This window comes from Sebastes fasciatus, chromosome 1 (assembly GCF_043250625.1).
Source record: "Sebastes fasciatus isolate fSebFas1 chromosome 1, fSebFas1.pri, whole genome shotgun sequence".
Lineage (NCBI taxonomy): Eukaryota > Metazoa > Chordata > Actinopteri > Perciformes > Sebastidae > Sebastes > Sebastes fasciatus.
In genome coordinates, this window is record NC_133795.1 from 12,622,808 (window position 1) to 12,642,119 (window position 19,312).

Sequence of the window (19,312 nt, forward strand, 5' to 3'; positions counted from 1 at the left end):
GCACAGGGTGGAGTAGTGCTTACTCTATGTGTCCTTCTGGCTGTGTTTGACCACCAGAGTGTGGGCAGTATCCCGGCTGCTTACAGTCACAGTACACATAAACTTGGCTTGGCCCTGGATGTGAAGCAGGTAAACCTATGAATTGTCTTTAGGCTTAAATACTTTGTTCTTTATGTTTGGTAGTCAGATGAAGTTGCTGTCAGTTTGTTACTATCATGGAGTCTGTATGGCCTCAGCCAATGTCCCTCCCTCTTCCCAGTCTCTCTCTGTGTGAGCCATGTGATTACAGATCCTACCCAACAGGGGCTTGCTTCTGAAGAATTCCCTACCGATCTTAACACTCTCATATCACCAACTACTTTCAACATACTTTCAGTCAACTGAGAATGCGGCTGATGGGTTGCAAAAGCTTCAGTCACCATTTCCTTGCCATGATGCATACTTGCGTTCATCTCTCACAGGTGATCACATCAGCTACGTACAGTACAGAGGGGATAATGTCCTATCTCTCCATGGCGGCTCTGTGAGTTTAAAAAACTGCCTGTTAAGGTTTGAGCTGTCAATCAGAGGGCATAGAACTGCTTGGGTTTTGTTTTTGATAGAGAATCCTTCAAGCAGATTCAGATTTACAATAATGTACTATTAACACTATCCAGCAGGTTGCAGAGCATTTGCATTGTTGTGCAACACACAACAACCACTGTGAGATCTAGCGAAACTAAGTGTGTCCACAGCAGCTAACGTTTGAACTGCAAAAGCTGTCGAGGTTTATTTCTTCAGTTTTTTGTGTGATCTCACCGAGTAGCAATGTGTAAGGCTTTGTGGATTCAAAACCTATAAGAATCATGATTTTCATATGTAAAGTTGACATACTGTATACATGCATATCATGGCAGACTGCTAAACCAAGCAGGAAGTGAGTAGTAGAAAAGTGGCACATCACTGCCCTCATGTGAAATTACATTTTGCCATTTACTGTACTGTATGTACAACCTTCCTAAGCTTTTTCTTTAATTTATCACAGCAATAATGAGAGTGAGAGGCAATCATTTTAGTTCTCGGATTTATTTGTTTCAGATTCATTTGCTGCAACATTCATCAGTCATGTTGGTAGGAAGGTTTTGACAAAATAAATCTGGTTTCAGCATGGTTTTATCTTGAAGGCAGGGAAATGTAAAACTAAACATGGAACCATTTCACAAAACAGTTAAAAGAACAAGCCAGTAGCCAATCAGTTCAAAGGGAAACTGTAAACATGTAAAGTCACAGAAATTACATTTCTTTTGTATTTCTCCAGTGATCAGATGTGGTCAGTGACTTGCTCTCATTACTAATATCAGCATTCAGATGTGTTTATTTCAGAGTAGTTCATCATTGCTCTACAGTATAAAAGGCATCCAAGTTGACAAGGTTGAGTACAGGTTTTCAAATGTTTTCCTTGCTTAGTTTTAACACTTCATCACAACCTTTGTGTTTTTTCCTTTTTTCCTTATTTGTTGGACGTCAGTGACGAAAGAACTGACCTGTCCGTTGTGTGTTTAAGGCCATGTTTACTTTCAGAAACTCTTGTTGAATTATGTTAAACAGAACAGTAAGAAAAGCTGCCAGTCATCTTTGAAACTGGTAGCAGTGTAACACAATATATTCAGCTGTCTTGTTGAACATGCTTAACAGTATTGCATAGCACCATTAATGGGTTCAGACTGAGATCAAATTCAAGAGTTTCTGAAGGGGATGAGGGACGGCTCTCCTTTTTAAAAATGTCTCCTGGAGCTGCTGATTGATGTGGATGAGGACTTGGTAATAGTACCACCACCACCAGACATACCGCCATAACCACTCGACAAACTTCCACCATAACCACCAGACATGCTGCTGCCACCACCGTAGCCGAATCCACCGCCGGAGCCGAATCCACCGGCGGAGCCGTATCCACCGCCGGAGCTGTATCCACCGCCGGAGCTGTATCCACCGCCGCCGCCGCCGCTGCTGGATACTCCTGGAGTAAAAAAAAACATGAATGTTATCATTTATCCATCCATCAGTCAGTGTGGTCTGTTGGTTCAGGTATCACTTTTGATGATGATTGATGATGTATAAAATCTGAAACTTACCACCAGAGGTCTGCACGTGGATGGTTGCGCTTCCGCCTCCGTCGCCAATTCTAGTTGTGGAATAATGACGAGTTAGTGTTTAATTCAGAGTTGAAGCTAATGCTGCAGCCGTTAAACTACATTGAATATTCAAGTCTATCCCACCTGCTCTCCTCTCCTTCCAGCAGTTTCCTGTAGGTGGCGATTTCGATGTCCAGGGCCAGCTTGACGTTCATCAGCTCCTGGTATTCGCGCACCTGGCGGGCCATGTCCTGCTTGGCTCTCTGCAGAGCATCCTCCAGGTCCCTGATGCGGAGCTTGGCATCCTTCACTGCCAGCTCACCACGCTCCTCAGCCTCTGCGATCTGAGCCTCAAGGTTGGCCCTCTGTGGAAAATTATGTTGATGGTTTAATAACTGCAAATTCTCTTAAACAATGAAGTGTGTTAATAATACAGAATCATCCATGAGAAGGTCTTGAAATATACCTGTCCCTTGACAGACTCAATCTCATTCTGAAGACGGGAGATCATGCGGTTCAGCTCAGAAATCTCAGTCTTGGTTGCGCGAAGGTCGTCACCATACTGTCCAGCAGAGGACTGCATCTCCTCATACTATTATGAAAAATAAAACAAGGTGTATCAACAACATGGTTGGGAGAGGTGTTGCAAGTGTATATAAAAGACAGGGTATAAACCTAAAGTTTTCTTTTCACTCACCTTCTGTTTGTACCAGGTCTCTGCTTCATTCTTGCTGCGGTTGGCAATGTCCTCATACTGAGCACGCACTTCAGCAACAATAGAATCCATATCCAGGGTACGGCTGTTGTCCATCTCCACGATGACAGAGGTGTCCTTGATCTGGCCTTGCAGCTCACGAAGCTCCTACAGAACCAATGGTTGTTGCACAACAGTTAACTCTTTGTCCTTTATAGCTGATTTACACAAGGAGTGGATGATCATCAGCTTTAAATCAAATGGTTATGAAATATTAGATATTATAGATACATACAGCCTCATAGACGGCCCTGAGGAAGTTGATCTCATCCTGAAGAGCATCAGCCCTGGCTTCCAGCTCCACCTTGTTCATGTAGGCAGCATCAACGTCCTGGAAAGAAAATCATGTAGAAACAGGAAGTGTTATAACTGGCCATGTTTTATCAAACCCAAGGATTGAAAAAAATCTTTAATGGCCATCTTGATGTATTCACACCTTCTTCAGGAGCACAAACTCGTTCTCTGCAGCTGCACGTTTGTTGATTTCATCTTCATATCTGTTGGAACACAAGGCAACGCTTTAATACATCTGCTCCATTTTGAACATCTGCTCACTATATCAAGGTATACTGTATGTTATAAATAGTGACCATGTCATGCAAGCACTCACTTATTCTTGAAGTCCTCAACCAGGCCTTGCATGTTCCTCAGCTCTCCCTCCAGCTTGACCTTCTCATTGCCCAGCCCGTCGAGCTGTCTGCGCAGGTTTGCAATGTAGGCCTCGAACATGCCATCGATGTTGGAGCGGGTGGTGGTCTGGTCCTGCAGGAGGCTCCATTTGGTCTCCAGCATCTTGTTCTGCTGCTCCAGGAAACGGACCTGTGGAGACACAAAACCAGTGAAAATTGTCAGATGTTGTTTCAAAATGTTGAATTGTTTCTGGATTCAATAGTGACTTTTAAAATTTTGTATAATTTTTAATTGGAGCAATTAGTGCACAAAGGGCGTGTCATTGTGGTATGAGGTTTTAAAAAGCCACACCTTTATCTACATGACTGCGTAGATAGTTGCCTATCTGGATTGCCACACCCTAGTCACAAGAACTGTAACTCATGACGGCATATCTTTGCCTGCTTGCTGTTCAAGCAAGTTTAATACTCAAACGTGTAAAAGGTAAGGCTTGATTCTTTTAATGCTCACAGAATACAAATATTCAATTATTCTTTATTATTATTAAAATATAGTATGTTCTATCCAGATGTTTCCTGTGTATGTGGCTTTAAGTGTTTCACCTATTGTATCTCTTCTTTGCCTATGAGTCATCATGCATGCTCTGTTGAGCTATGAAGCCACACAGTCACTCCGGCCATAAAAAAAAAACTAGGTGTGGCAGATAAAGAAGACAAAGCAGAGCAGTATTATGGGATGAGTGCTTTGTCTTGTGAGTTTTTGACTGAGTGCCAACTCAGCCAACTCAACTAAACAATGTGTTTGGAGAGTCTCACTCTCCATAAAGGACAACTCCCCATATAGCTTGCATGCAAACATTAACACAGACATGTGATTGTACTGTTCTGCACTTAGCATTCTTGTTGCCAATAACAACCAGGTGATAGGTTCAATGTGCAAATGAAAGACTTTGGACTCTGTGGGCATAGTGCAGATAGATCTCTCTGCCAGTCTCCAGGTAAGTCACTGTAATATAATCCCCACCCATGTTTAGATAGTGGGCTGAGAGGCTTGGACAGGCTCAGACGGGCCAACAGGCCAACTGTTACTTTAGGTAGATTTTGGATAGTGTTGCCAGTGTAAGATGGGGTCACAATCAGGGACAGACTTCGATATTTTTATAAGCTTTCCTAATCCCAGAGGCTGTAACTCATTGACGGATACAACATCACAGAGATAAGATTCACAGCTGCTTTGTCAGCTTAGCATCTAGTGAGCAAATTGTTGTTACTATATAGTACTATATGCTAAAGTTTATACTTTTTAGTCATTTCTTGTCAATTACAGGTTTAAGCAGGAAAATAAAATGATTCACTTTTGACAGCTGCTAGAAGTAAATGTAGCCCAGGGAGAGCATGCAAGTCGTCCGTACAAAGATAATGAGACCTACAGTAAATTGTTCATAAGACAGTCACACAGAAAGCACAGGAACATACCTTGTCGATGAAGGAGGCGAAGCGGTTGTTGAGGGTCTTGATCTGCTCCTTCTCATGGGTGCGGACAACCTGGATGTTTGGGTCAATTTCCAGGTTCAGAGGGGCCAGCAGGCTCTGGTTGGTTGTAACAGCTGTGATCGGAGTGAAGCCGCCGCCGCCGAAGCTGCCGCCGCCGAAGCCGCCGCCGCCGCCGCCACCGCCGCCGCCGCCGCCGCCGCCGCCGCTTTGGCTAAAACTGGAGCCATAACCACCACCCATTCCCATTCCCATACCACCACCCATTCCCCCTCCAAAACCACCACCCATTCCCATTCCTCCACCACCACCCCCTGAAGACATACCATAACCAAAACTAGCTCTACTGCCACCACCACCACCAGCTGCAGAACCAACACCATAACTGGTTTGCTTTACAGAGTAGCTGCTAGTTGGAGCAAATGATCTCCTGGTGCTGCCACCATAGACTGATTGTGTCCTCCTGGTGCTCATGTTTGCAGTGGTAAAGGTTATCAACTCTCTGAGAAAAGGAGAACAGAAGTTGAGCAGTCGTCAAAAGGAGAGCCGAGTCCCTCTGAGTGTCTGACTGTACACTCTGCCAGCTTTTATGTCTGCCGAGCGAGGGGGAGGATCCTCTTCCGCCACCTCAACCTGGACTCTCACTTTTGCCGTCCAGCCTACTCAGGCTACACGCCTCTGGCTCTGAATGACAGGAGTGGCCAATCCTGTAAAACAGGTAGGGAGGGATTGTCAGGAGATAAGCCGTGACACACCCTGCCACATGCTGAAGGGGAGTGAGAGAGAACGAGAAGTAAAGAAGTAGAGTGAAAATGTGACTATGTAAGGAAAAAGAACCTCTTTGAGTGTGTAACCCCTGTCGCCTGCTTGGTCACAGCGCAGTGAAATTAGTATTCGAGGCTTGTAGGGAGGGGTTGTGGATGAGTAAAGGGCAAAAAGGTTAACATTTATGGAAATCCCTTTTTTAGAAAACATAAATAAATATTACAACCTAAGACAACATTAATACCTTCCAATAACCAAACAAATGCCTTTTTAGTGCACTCATATTTTCACAGTAGGCTTGAACATAAACCATGTTAGAACATACTGTATAATCCATATGAAGCAGTCAAAGTTTAGTTCTCCTTTGGTATGTTCAGGTTTCCTCAGTTTAAGTCATTTTGGGTCAGTTTTATTTTTGGATGCACCAAATAGTAAGAAAAACTAAGGTGTATTCTCTCCCTATGCACAAATGTTTTTAACACTGGCGGTACATAACCGGAACAGCCATGGTGCAGTGCATAGATTTTAACACCCTTCTGCAATAGTGCAAGAGTAGCCTACTCAATTAGCAGCAAAATTAGAAGACATGCTACAAGTTAATTTTTTTTTAATTCAGAGTAAACAGTAACCAGTAACAGTAAACAAAAAAAATGTCAGTCTTTTAATTTCTCACAGCAAAAAATTAACAGGTTTAGCTGAAACATTTCAGCATGAAAGGATACTCTCTCCTTGCAGTACATATCGGCTGTCATATGCCAACTATAGTTAATTATGCTAGTTTAGCTTAGCTGGAAATTCAATTATTAAGACCTTGAAAAATGTGTAATTATCCCAGGCACACAGGTCCCTGGATCGCCGCTGTCCCCATTTTTTTTTCTGTTGTCCTCAATACTGCTTGGTTTCACATACAAATTTATCAACTTCCTGTATTTTCAAGTTACCAAACATATTACCAGTGGGGAAAAGTTACCAAGTATTTTTACTCAACTAGTATTTCCATGTTACACATTGTTACATTGTACTCTTCCTCCACTATATTTCAGAGGGAAGTATTGTTCTGTTAACACATTTATTTGACAGCAGCTGAAGTTACAAGTTATTTTTCAGTGTCTTCTTCATTAGAGCTAAACAGATAAATCGAACTATATTATTCATTAATCTACCTACTAATATATAAAGGAGTTAAATTTGGCTACATAATAACCAGCTAGAACATTAAAATGCTGCTTATATGTTAATGCATGCATAATAATAATACAGACATTTGCAATTTTTTAATGTCTTCTCCACGATCGCATTGCCATCTGCAGTTCTGTGAACTTTTGGTTTGGTCTTTGCATGTGCTCTAGCCGCCCACACTTTTTGGAATGTTAGTGTGGCGTGGCTTCATGCCAGGACCGGCACTCTGCTCAACTGGCTAGCTCACAGGTCACGCCACACTACAGAAGTCCCAGAAAAAGGCCTTTCCTTGGTGCCCCCATGTTCGAACACACCTCAGCAAAAGTGTTCTCTTTGATGTGAAAGATTGATGTGATAATGACAATGTGATAAAGTGCCCTCTAAGGTGCCCTTCCAGTGGAGAAAACGGGATGAAATGCCTTCTAGGGTGCCTTTCCAGAGGAAAAAACATGATGAAGTGCCCTATAAAGTGCACTTCCAGTGGTGAAAACATGATAACTTCTGCTCTGTTGTATATTGAACTGGAATCTGGACATCTTAACCCATACGTATCAGTAGTTTTTTAGTCGACATAGAACAGCCAAGCATGGATTAATACAAACAAAGGACTAAACTACAAGCATAAGGTATTATTGAAGGTTACCCAACCAAATGCCTTAGGCAAAGTTATGTCTCATTAGATTCTTGTTTTAACAGAGAGCAAAACAATTTCTTTATTGCTGCCAGAAAGATGCCACACAAATTACATGCTTCAGACTGACAGAATAATGGGTTTTGTTTTGCATCCTTGTTCTGTTGAAAACAATCTTGCACATGAATCGAGGAAGTGTTTTTTTTGCATTTGATGCATTTCACCACACCGAGTTGTTCCATACTCAAACGCTACCTCACTTGTTTCTCTCCTCTGCACCTTTGGTGTAGGTGAGGCCTGCATTCTTTTTCGTTCTTCCCCAACTTTTCACATGCACATGCCTTTAATTTCTACCGTGGTGTGGAACTTTACTCGAAAGCTCAAATCTCTGCTGTCCAACAGCTATTTGGGGAAAATTGATGTGCTAGTTTTGCCGCTGCACAGAACTCGATGAGAAACTGAGAATTGTTTGACCTTTTACTTATTAATAACCACCCATGCACACACATGCAGATACCTGTATCTCTCACACTGCTCTCTCATGCTTTGCCAATCTTTAACACCAGTACTCAATGCACATATCTGAGTGCCATGTGATGCCAATAAATCACAACCACACAATAGCGATGAGCATGCAGGGTGAGGCCCTGACTACCCAAACAGTCTCATTATTGAAAAGTTCAATAAACATAGATTAATCGTTTTCACTGGAGCAGCATAGATTGAAATCTAGAGAAAATCTCCTTGCTGATGTATTCTGAGAATAGGTTGACACAGATCACATTCGTTAGGAGCTGTGTCTGTGCTTGTCTGAAAAGTCATCGGTCATATCTGTCATAAATCAGGAACTCAAGCCTGGTCAAGTCTGGATTTTCTTAAGCAACTCAACATGCAAGACCTCATTCACCAAGTTAAAAGTTCATGTTACTAGATGTGTGAGATGATGGTGGGCGTGTTTTTGCAAAGGTTTATGAGTAATAAATTAAAATGTGGCCATGTGTGTCAGTAGGTGGGGCAGGGTGAGGGTGATTACTTCATGCAGTATCTAACAATGCTGCGTCCAACTGTTAATTTGTTTGCATTATTTCTTTTGGGAATGTGAACTGTCTTAAAGCTTTTGTCTATCATGTAAAAATATTCCAAGAAATTAATTAATTTTCCTCATCATGATTTTATTTGTTCTAACACACACACAAATACACAAATACAAATGGGCATAAACATATGCAAGACACGCACACACATATATACAAAAAGAAAATGTATATTTCTGTCAATCAAATCAAATAAAGTCAATCAATAGCTTGAAAATCTTGTTATAAAGAGAAGGAAATCTGCGGATCAAATTGTAATTTTTGCCTATGGTACACTAAATGACAGAGCATATGTGCATATAGCATCCAACTCCATTATTTTTTTACTGAGAATTCAAGGTGTCATTGCAGCTGGAAAACTAATGTTACAGTTGAATGAATAAAGTCTGTGTCAATGCTTTGCACCAAAATGCAGCAAAGAAATGGTGCTTCATTAAAATGCTTTGTGATTTCATTCCTTATCTCAACTTAACAAACAAAACTAAGTCACTTGGACTTTCCTTTTGTGCCTCTGCAGTATATGTAAACTGGGTGTGGGCCCTTTACAATGGCTGAGGTGTAGTTTGGCAGGTCATGCTTCTTTAACTATGTGAATGAGTAGTTGCAGAACATTGAAATGACACAGACTGAGTCAGTGAAAGTTTAAAGTGTGAAGAGCAATGTTCAATATGTGAATGGGTCAGAAATGTCTGTAGAATGTACACAACAGGTTGTGAATGTAATTTAAGGTGACACCTGACATTCTTTTCCTCTTAGTGTTACAGTACAAAAACAAATTGAAGGATTAAGTTCAGTCTTGAGGAGTTAATTTTAAAAGCTAGGTCAGGTCAAAGGTCAAAAAGGTGCAGCTAGCATCTCTATGTCATATTCATGTGACAAATTTACATTTGTGCAGCTGGAGTCTAGTATACTACTGTTCACAGCAAAATGCATTGTTATGGGGTGCAGATGAAGTGACTGAGGGTTTTGTCATCCTTGCAATGCATGAATATTTTTGTGTATTATCATACATGGAGGCAGTAAGAAACATTCACACATACAGTTGTGTTTCCGTCACTTAAGAGTACATTATATTGACTTACATTCATTTACTGGAGACTTGAAGCCTGATTCTAACCATAGCCGCTACTTGCCTAATTCTAACCCTTACGGCCGGGCCACACAGTCCGCATGAGCATATAACATATACCTGGGGTTTCTGCTATGACTGTGTTTACAAAATTAAAAGTTGGCAGTAAGACCTGCAAGTGGGTTAATTGCTTTTTGCATTGTGTTAACGAATGGTTTGATTCTTTCCACCGAAAAACGCTATAGGGTTTTTATTTTGAAATGAAGACAGGAATTGTAAAAATATTTCTTGTCTGTGACATATTCTACAGATATAGACATTGAAACTGTAGTAGTGTTGCTGGTATGATGTCAATATACTGTCAAACGATCACTTTCACTGTCTGTTGATGCTGTGAACCGCGCGTGGCACACGGTAAAAATAGGCAAGACCTAGAAAATCAAAAAGAGACGCAGCTGACATGCAGTCGAGCTGCAATCGAGCCGTGCTGCTCACGCGGGCAGTGTGGCTGCTCTAACCTGTTAACATGGGCGCCGAAATAAAAAACAACAGGTTCTGCAGCCACCACGCGCTGTGACCTTCCCTGTGTGGCCTGGCCGTTACCTAACCTTAACCGTAACCTTAACCTAACCTTGCCTTAACCTCAAACCAAGTCTTCATGCTGAAATGCAATGATTTACGTTATGGGGACTAGCATCCCCAAAAGGAAGGCGAGTCCCCACAATGTGGCTGTGTAAATAGATTTCGGTCCCCACAATGTGAGTAATACCCGCACACACACACACACACAAACACGCAAACGTCTTTCATCATCTAGCTATGGACATCGTTCTACACCTGCTCATGCACTGTAACTGCTGTCATCCACACCCACTTCTATTGACTATGCATCACTAAAAATCAAGTTAATTACAGGATGTTGGAAATACAAAAAGCTATTCTGTTACTCTTAAAAGTAAGCAGTGCATACTGCAAAATATGTCTCTAAATATACTAGGTAGTTTGTAGTAATGCAGTGTACTTGATGGATTTTGTATCAGCGCTAAAATTCATCCACACAAACAGTTGAATGTAGCTGCTGCTCTCACGCTCCTTAATATTCTTTGCATTTTTCTTGAAACATGAGCGGCAAGCTCTTCTCCTCTCAAGTCTTTGAAAGAATTTGTTGTAGTAAAAGCAAACAATGAAGGTGCTGTTTTATGGTTGCCAATTTCTTCACACCCAAAGGCCACTGCGTGACTGAATTCCACATGTCAAGTGTTTGATGGCTTCCTGTCTCTAGCTTTAGGTGCAGTGATCTTAACTTTCCTTTGCTGTTTTAACAGCTTTGCCTCTGGATGCTGAAACCTGTTGAACAGCTCCAGCCTCCAATGTCTCGGGGTAATTTACTTTTCTTTCTTGTTTGTTTAAATCAATTAGTTTAGTTAACATAAGGCATACTCACTAGTTGTTAATGCAGCAGTCTGGTAACAACAGGGGAGGCCAGTGATCATTATCCACAGCTATTTTCCATAGTTAAAATAATACCACAACTTGGTGCTACATATTTCTAATCACAAGTGCTGCACCACATATACTGTATGTCCTTCGTTTAAAAAAAATTCAGAACATAGCTTTTGCAAATTCTCTTAGACTGTTGATCCAGTCACCTTCATATCTGATGTGCATCATCTTTGGGTGGAGCACATTCTTGTCAAAATAAGCCACAGCTTGTGAACGTCTGAAAGTCATGAATCTTTGCAAACATCATGGGACAGTGACTTTCGCTTCTGAAAAAACAACAGTTGAGAAAACCTGTAAAGGATTTGACTAATCATAGTAGAAGTTCAATGCTCTTTTTAAAATTATCTTCATAATTACTGAGCTTACAGCAACATATTTTACATTTAGGCCTGTAGCTCTTGAACAATTGGGTGTAAAAAACATTATTTTCCTCTCAAAAATTAATTTGGAAGACCATTACCTTGATATAAATGAACGTATATAAGAATGTATATTGGTATAGTTAGCATATGAGCATAAATATACATTCCATTGCTTTGGATAATCAGCTATCTCCTAAAAAAACTTTAATTATGAGAACGGGATCTGGTTAGACTGGTATCTGTGGTGCTTTTCCAGTGAAGAGAACTCTTGCTGCATGACTGTGGTATAATAGTAATTAAGCGTTCCTTTTTTTCAATGGCATATTATAGCACACTTTATCCATGCCGTGTGCAGTCATATTCATGTGTATTTTCCCTATAACATCACAGAAAGGGTTTAACTGTGCTTCATACAGGAAGATCAGAAGGCCAGACATCCTATCAGATCTGAATGAGTATAATCAAACTATTCTTTAACCACATGAATAATAATCAACAAACACAGAAGAGAAAATCTGAAGCCTTTGGACACACAACCACACCCCTCCGTGCTTGTTTTGGCATCCTCGTAAGGTTGTGGGTGTGTTCATCATGAGGGAGTGTTGTTGGATTGGATTTTAATCTGCGCCTCACAGTTTCACCACCTGCAAAAAGGTACACACCCATACAACACAGCGGCCGCGAGTCATGGAAATATGTTGCGGAGGCCAAGTGAAGAGAATGTGGTTAACCTGCAATGAATGTGTAGAATAAAAGGTATCAATGAGCATGTCAATGAAATGAACGTCTCCCAGAGAATGTCTCACTGACTAACAGAGTTGCCAGTATTTACGGATTTTACACAGGGTTGTAAAGTCAACAGATTGTTGGCATGCTAACACATTTCCAAACACATCCACACTGCTTGCTTGAAAATCGCCATGAGATATTACTTTACAATTCTGGACTTTAACACCTTGCTTATGGCCCACACACACCGCCTCGCTGCAATTATGGGAAGAAGTTGGGCATGGGAACTCTGCCTACATGACTCATTCCCCGTCAGACAGGGAAGGTCTTGCACGTCTAGCCAAATAAAAACATAGCAACATAATCCAATGCTTGCTTGTGTGAGTGGACATTTAACAACACCTGCTCTTGCATGAAGTCACATACAGTAGCTCTGATTCAGTTTTTCTGGTTTCATGTTCTTTTGTCGAAACAGCTGTGCTCAATTGACGACATGTTCTCATCCCATTACATGACGCAGCTTTGTCACGCTCCTTGGCGTCACTACATGTTTGGGCTTAAGACTACTACGTTTGTACATGAAAATGACACTGAAGGTTGTGAAAACGAAACGAACGAATGGCTGATTGTAACGTGACGCACGGTACATGAACAACGGTCTCCTGGATTAAAGCCTTTGTTGGACCCATCCACCTCCCCTCCCAACGCCCTGTGAGTCTCTTTCGCTCTTTAAACTACATCACAACACTCCCGGCACATTTCCTAAGGGCGTTTACTATTGTCGCGGATGGCTTTACATTACAGTTAATGGAACACCCGGTGCGTTTCATACCGGCGCTAAAGGGTGCCGTGTGCGGTGGTACCGAACGACAAACAGCATCTGTGGTTGTACAGTGTTCTTTCTGATTTCCTGTTTTTTGTTTAAAGAGCTGTACTATATTAATAATCACCAATTTTGTCAATGCTGGCGGAGAAATAATCAGTCAGTTTCACAGATTAGCTAAAGCAGGGGTTCTCAACCTTTTGTAACTCAAGGCCCACGTCCGATTGTTAACGTTTTTTCGAGGACCACCTTCCCAAAAATTGCTCGATTTTGTGTCACTGCATCTGTGACATATATGTCTGTAAAGGGGAGACTCATGGGTAACCATAGAACCCATTTTCATTCACATATCTTGAGGTCAGAGGTCAAGGGACCCCTTTGAAAATGGCCATGCCAGTTTTTCCTCACCAAAATTTTGCATAACTTTATGCGGGAGCGTTATTTAGCCTCCTTCCCGACAAGCTAGTATGACATGGTTGGTACCGATGGATTCTTTAGGTTTTCTAGTTTCATTTGATACCTAGCTTTAAAAGCCCGCTATAACCTCTGAAATACAGAATAGCGGTTAATCTAACCATTTGGCAGCACCTTCGCGGCCCACTAGGCAGCTCTCTGAGGCCCACCAGTGGGCCCCGGCCCAGTGGTTGAGAATAGCTGAGCTAAAGAATAATATCAAACAGATTTATTTGCATTAATTTGCTTGTTTGTCAGTTTTTAGTCATGCTAGGGGATGCAGTATGATTCTACGGATGGCAATGTCAGTCTACAACTTTTGTTAGACTGGCTGACTGTCAACAGGCTAAACTAAGCAAAATATTACCCGCTAAACATCAGCATGTTAGCACCTGCGTTGACCAATCAAATACATGAAAGTCCACATACCTGGTGGATTACTTTGTAACTTGAACGCCGCACTTTGGGAGGCTGTGGCTCAGGAGGTCCACTAATCCACTGATCGGAAGATCTGTGGTTCAATCCCCGGCTCCTCAAATCCGCATATCGCAGTGTCCTTGGGCAAGATACATCGGTGTATGAGTGTGTGTGTGAATGAGCGTTAGATCGTGATAAGCAGTTTGCCCCTTGTGTGATGATCATTTAAATTGAATATCTGTCCTTCCTGGATGGTATTTCACTGTCTCACCAGTACCTCAAACTGCATGTCACTATGCCCGCTTAGTCTTTTTTTTAACAAAAGTGGCATAGAAACTCCCTCTAAGCAGAATGTTATGATAATATTTTGATTTGCTTTGGTAGTTCGATCCCCGGCTCCTATTGTCAGCATATTGAAGTGACCTTGAGCAAAACACTGAACCCCAAGTTGCTTCCCGGGTGCTTCACAGCAGCCCACTGCTCCTAAATGCTTAAATGCAGAGGTCAAATTTCATGTATGTACCTATGTATGTATATGATAATTGTAATAAAGTTGAATTGTTTTTAAGTTTGTATTATTGTAAGTCATTCTGCTTTCCATTCTTTGAGTGGGCTGTGGCCCTGAGCAGTCGTTATAACACACAGACAGCTTGTCTAAGCAGGTCTGTTGTGCCTGCAGCCAACACATTCCTCGGACTCCACCCACCCAATCAGTCAGAAGTTCAGCAGCACTATCACTATCACCTCATAGTGACTCAATGCAGCATACTGAGGAAGGCATGCCACTTGCCTCGGTCTACACATCTATCACTGGTTTCAATAGAAATTGATCGAATTTACTGCAGTACGCTCTTTACATACACCGAATACTACAGGATCTGCTGAAGTTGTAAAAGGGTGTGACTACTCAGTCAACACAGTCATGGGTTGAAGGCCCCTATAGGGTGTGAAACCTGTTTGGTGTTGCAACTGTACCTCCCATTCGTAAGATCTGAGAGAGTTCTAGACATGACATGATGATTTGTGGCTGGTTATGTAAGAATCACAATGACATGTAGGTTATTTGTACGCATTTACACCTAACTGTGTCATATAGCTTTTCATGTGTTGTTTTCAATGTGTTAGTTTTATCTTAGAGTGTTATTTTGATGTTTGCATTCAAGCAGGCAGATTAAATGGTAAAGTGTCTGAATATCCTAAAACAGTTGAGTATATAGAGAAAATGAGACTACATTCTCTTCCCATAATTCACTATCAAAGATGTGTAGTCACCTTTTGTTATTGTTCCTGCAGTGCCTAGCAACCACTGTCTTGTCATTCATCACATACTTATTATCTCTGTAACTCCCTTTTTGTGTGTGTGTGTGTGTGTGTGTGTGTGTATGTGTGTGTGTGTGTGTGTGTGTGTGTGTGTGTGTGTGTGTGTGTGGCCTGTATTACCCACGTTGTGGGGACATAAACCTGCTTACACAGTCACATTGTGGGGACACGCCTTCCATACGGGATCAAAATGCACCTCCCCATAATGTAAATCATTATATTTCAGGGTTCGGGTAAGGGTTAGGATTAAGCAAGTAGCAGTTACAGTTAGGGTTGTCCTCAAAAGTCATGAAAACACGACTGTGTGTGTGTGCGCGCGTGTGTGAGAAATATATCCCCAGATAAAGCCACCACTCAATGTCATTCATGTGAGAATCTGTGAACGTTGTGCAATAATGATTTAGTTAAGTAAATATGGTGTAAATGCTCATATTAAAAAAAAGAGGGGAAACAATAGAGAACTGCAGCCTCTAACAGCAGACTACTTGGCACATACCTGCATACTTGCAAGTTGGAACTCGTGAACGAACATTGAGAATGTGCCATCAAACCACCCCACCCTTTTGGCTTCCAGAACACAACTTTTGATAGTAGGAAATTATTAACTTGTACTCATAAATCACATTCTGCCAAGCGTAAGTCAGAATATTGTTGCTGGCACACTTATTGGCATTCAAGTTGCGATACTTGATTCACACAAGATAGTCTAAGAAAGTATGAAGAACAAAGATTGATAACTTTAAAAATTGACACCATAAAACACACACAGTTGTTGGAGTGCAGTACGGGGGGTAGAAGAGACATTTTTACGGGGGTTAAACTTCATCTAATAACCCACTGAAACATGCTCTAAAGTTTCAAGAATCAACTCTAATGATGCTTGACATCAACACTAACTATTTTGTTGAAGATCTTTGGGTTGAACTTGGATTTGTTAAGGTAGGAGTGGACTTGGTTTAAGACACAATGAAAAAGAATGTAAAGCAATAGTAAATCCTGCAAGCTTCCCCTTAAAGGGTTGTTGGAAATTCTTTCAGGTCTGCCATCATCTTAATGAGCTCTGAGAGCAGCTACAGGCTCACCTGTGCCTAGTTGACTCTGAACAGCACAGGTGAGCCCAATCTGAAGGGAGCTGAGAGCTGAACAGAGAAGGACACTTCTCTGCATTCTACCAGCCAGACATGATCCCTTGCCTTCATCCAGTGCGTCTAAAATACACCACTTGATGAGATTAAAGGGGAAACTCATCAGAATAAAGTCATTTGTTGGTGGAATTTCCTGGTTCTCTCCCTGATTACCTCATCTCCGATACTTAAATGTCCAGAGTCTTCAGCCCTCGCCACTTTGGTCACCTAAACAAGGGTAATTCCCTTCATAAGAAGAATGTTTTGGATAGATCCAAGGTATAAATGACAACATCTTCATCCACACTAACATTATTTTAGGGAGCTGCCATCAACATGCACCATATCACATTTCCAGCAAGTATTTTAAGCTTGTGCAAAAGATATCATCTCATATCATCTATTCTCTGCACATTTTTAAACATATAAATTTTACTTTAAAAAATCATTAAACCAACTACTCGTACTAAAGTCTTCAAACGTTTTTGCAGGGCCGTGAGAACTCAGTCTGACACACCTGTGCATTCTTCTCAGTGAAAGTTGTGTGTGACAGACGCAGACAGACTGTTTGTACACACCCACAAGCATTTCTATCAGGGTCAGACGATCAGCGATTAAGTCTGCAGTGCAATCCCACATCTCGGGTATCTCACTATGAGAAAGATTATAAAATGAAACAAACCTTTTATGGCACATTCACCTTATAATATCCAGTGACCGGGAGTTACCCAATGATGATGAGCTGCATCTCACAGTCACACTACCATCCTGTTAATGCCACTTTTTTGGCATTTTGACAAATAGCTTTTGTTGAGAGTGTTTTTCTGTTGGCATGTGTGGAACATATTTGACATTTCAAATAGTAGAGCGCAATCCTGCTGCATGCAGAAATTCTTGACAACCAAGTTTAAAAGATACAGTATAACCAAGAATTAGTAAGGAAAACATATGATCTTTTGTTGTAGCCAAAAGCTTTTCTTTCATATTAACTGTAATTATTCAGACAAAACAAACAGGGTAAAGTAATTACTACCGTGTTGTTATATCTGTCGAGTAAAATGACTGTTGATCTAACAAGTTGTGATTGGCACACTGTCGAGTTGTGATTCGAAGGAAATCTGGAAATCTCCTGTAATCGGATTCCATCTACCATTTAGAGCTACACACCCAGGCATCACCCTCTGGGCAGGGAGCAGCTGAGTTCTGTCAGATCATAACTTAGATATATAGTGGGAACAAGACCAGTTGGTCGAGCTGTGAGGTTAGTCCAGCTGTCAGGTGTCCCAGAGTTATGAAGTATTTTACCCAATAGTGTCTTTTGCCTTCAAGAGATGCCCTGCAGGGACTAAACAACCTGTCACACAGTTTATAGGAATATGACAGATGATAGCATCCTTCAACCAGTCAGCGTCTCTGAAAGGTCATAGAAACCAAACAAGAGATGTTTCGAATGGTTGAGAGGGGTGCAGCCAGCCTGCAGCAGCAGCAGCAAAGGTGTGATTAACATACTGCAAAGGTTTGACATTTAGACCTTAAATTGTACGAATAACATTTATGTATCTGCTATGGCCGAAATAATCTGTATAACTGCATAAGGCATCTGTATGCATCCTGTCACATGCATGTTCCCAAACACTGAGGCACCACAAGGCTGTGTGCTGTCCACACTGCTGTTTTCCGTTGACAAAAATTAAATGACTGTTCACAGCAGTAATGTCAAGGTCTCCAAATATGCTGATGATATGGCCCTTGTTGGTCTTCTCCTGAAAGACAATGCCATACATGAGGAGGCTTACTTTAGCAAGGCCACTGTACTTCAGGACTGGTGTCAGGCAAGTAAACTGGAAATGAATGTGGCCAAAACAAAAGAACGTATAATTAAAACAATAATAAGTGGACCAGTAACATCTTCCCTGTCATACTCAATAATCAGCATGTTGGAATAGTTGAACACAGGCACAACACAGCACAATTATTGATCAGAACTTTTATTGAGAGCGTTTTAAGAGAGTCAATAAGCGATTGTTGTTAATCAGGAAGCTGATGTGCTTTGGCATTAGCCAACACGTGAAATGGCATACAGAAGCTTGGTTGAAAGCATTTTATCATTTGACATAACAGCATGGTACGGCAAATTCAGCGCAAAGAGTAAAATCAAGCTCTCCAAGATTGTTAGCATTGCAGGGAAGGTAATTGGCAAGTTACAGAAACAACTTAATTTAAATTAAACAACTTAAACTTGCAATATATTTGACGGTGCTGCTGTACACAGGAAGGCTTACTGTGATGGTCACAGCCACACAGGGTAATATCATTCCGATTCACACTCTCTCATCTCATTAAAAAAAACACTATCCTCGACTTGTGCTACGGAAATGTGACGGGAGGCTACAAGTCCATACCTATGCCAGCTTTGGGAGCTTCATATCACAACAGCATATTTTTACTGCCTACATATAAACCATGCTTCAGACGCCAGGAGAGAGAGGAGAAGGCTGTTAAGATCTGGACAGAGGACAGCATCTCCTCCCTCCAAGCCTGTCTTGACTGCACAGACTGGCAAGGCTTCTTTGATGCTTGTGGTGATAACATTGATGAACTTATAGAAACTGTCTCATCCTACATCACTTTTTGTGTTGATTCTGTAATCCCCTCTAAACAGGTTGTTATTTTTCCCAATAACAAACCATGGGTAACAAAAGATCTTAAATCTGCTATTAATAAAAAGAAAAAGATCTTTTTCACTGGCAACCCTCAGGAGAAGAAGGTTGTCTCCAAAGAGGTTAAGGTTGAAATAGCCAAGGCTAAAGCCAAGTACAAAGAAAAAATAGAAAGTCAGTACGTAAATGGCGACC

General features: G+C 41.3%; 1 protein-coding gene across 2 annotated transcripts; it reads right to left on the reverse strand.

Moving 5' to 3' along the window:
• Positions 1-1,049: 1,049 nt before the first annotated feature.
• On the reverse strand, positions 1,050-17,296 carry LOC141764658 (keratin, type II cytoskeletal 8-like). 2 transcript variants are annotated; one of them, XM_074630030.1, is made up of 11 exons: positions 17,158-17,296; positions 4,974-5,695; positions 3,479-3,687; positions 3,305-3,365; positions 3,104-3,199; positions 2,812-2,976; positions 2,581-2,706; positions 2,259-2,479; positions 2,115-2,164; positions 1,967-1,999; positions 1,050-1,894 (listed from the first exon to the last, which is right to left on the reverse strand). In XM_074630030.1, the coding sequence occupies exons 2-11, from the start codon at positions 5,460-5,462 to the stop codon at positions 1,755-1,757; spliced, it is 1,590 nt and encodes a 529-aa protein (XP_074486131.1). In that variant the 5' UTR covers positions 5,463-5,695; positions 17,158-17,296; the 3' UTR covers positions 1,050-1,754. The 2 variants fall into 2 exon arrangements, with proteins under 2 accessions (XP_074486131.1, XP_074486121.1); XM_074630020.1 differs by having other exon boundaries at positions 1,050-1,999.
• Between the last annotated feature and the right edge of the window lie 2,016 nt (positions 17,297-19,312).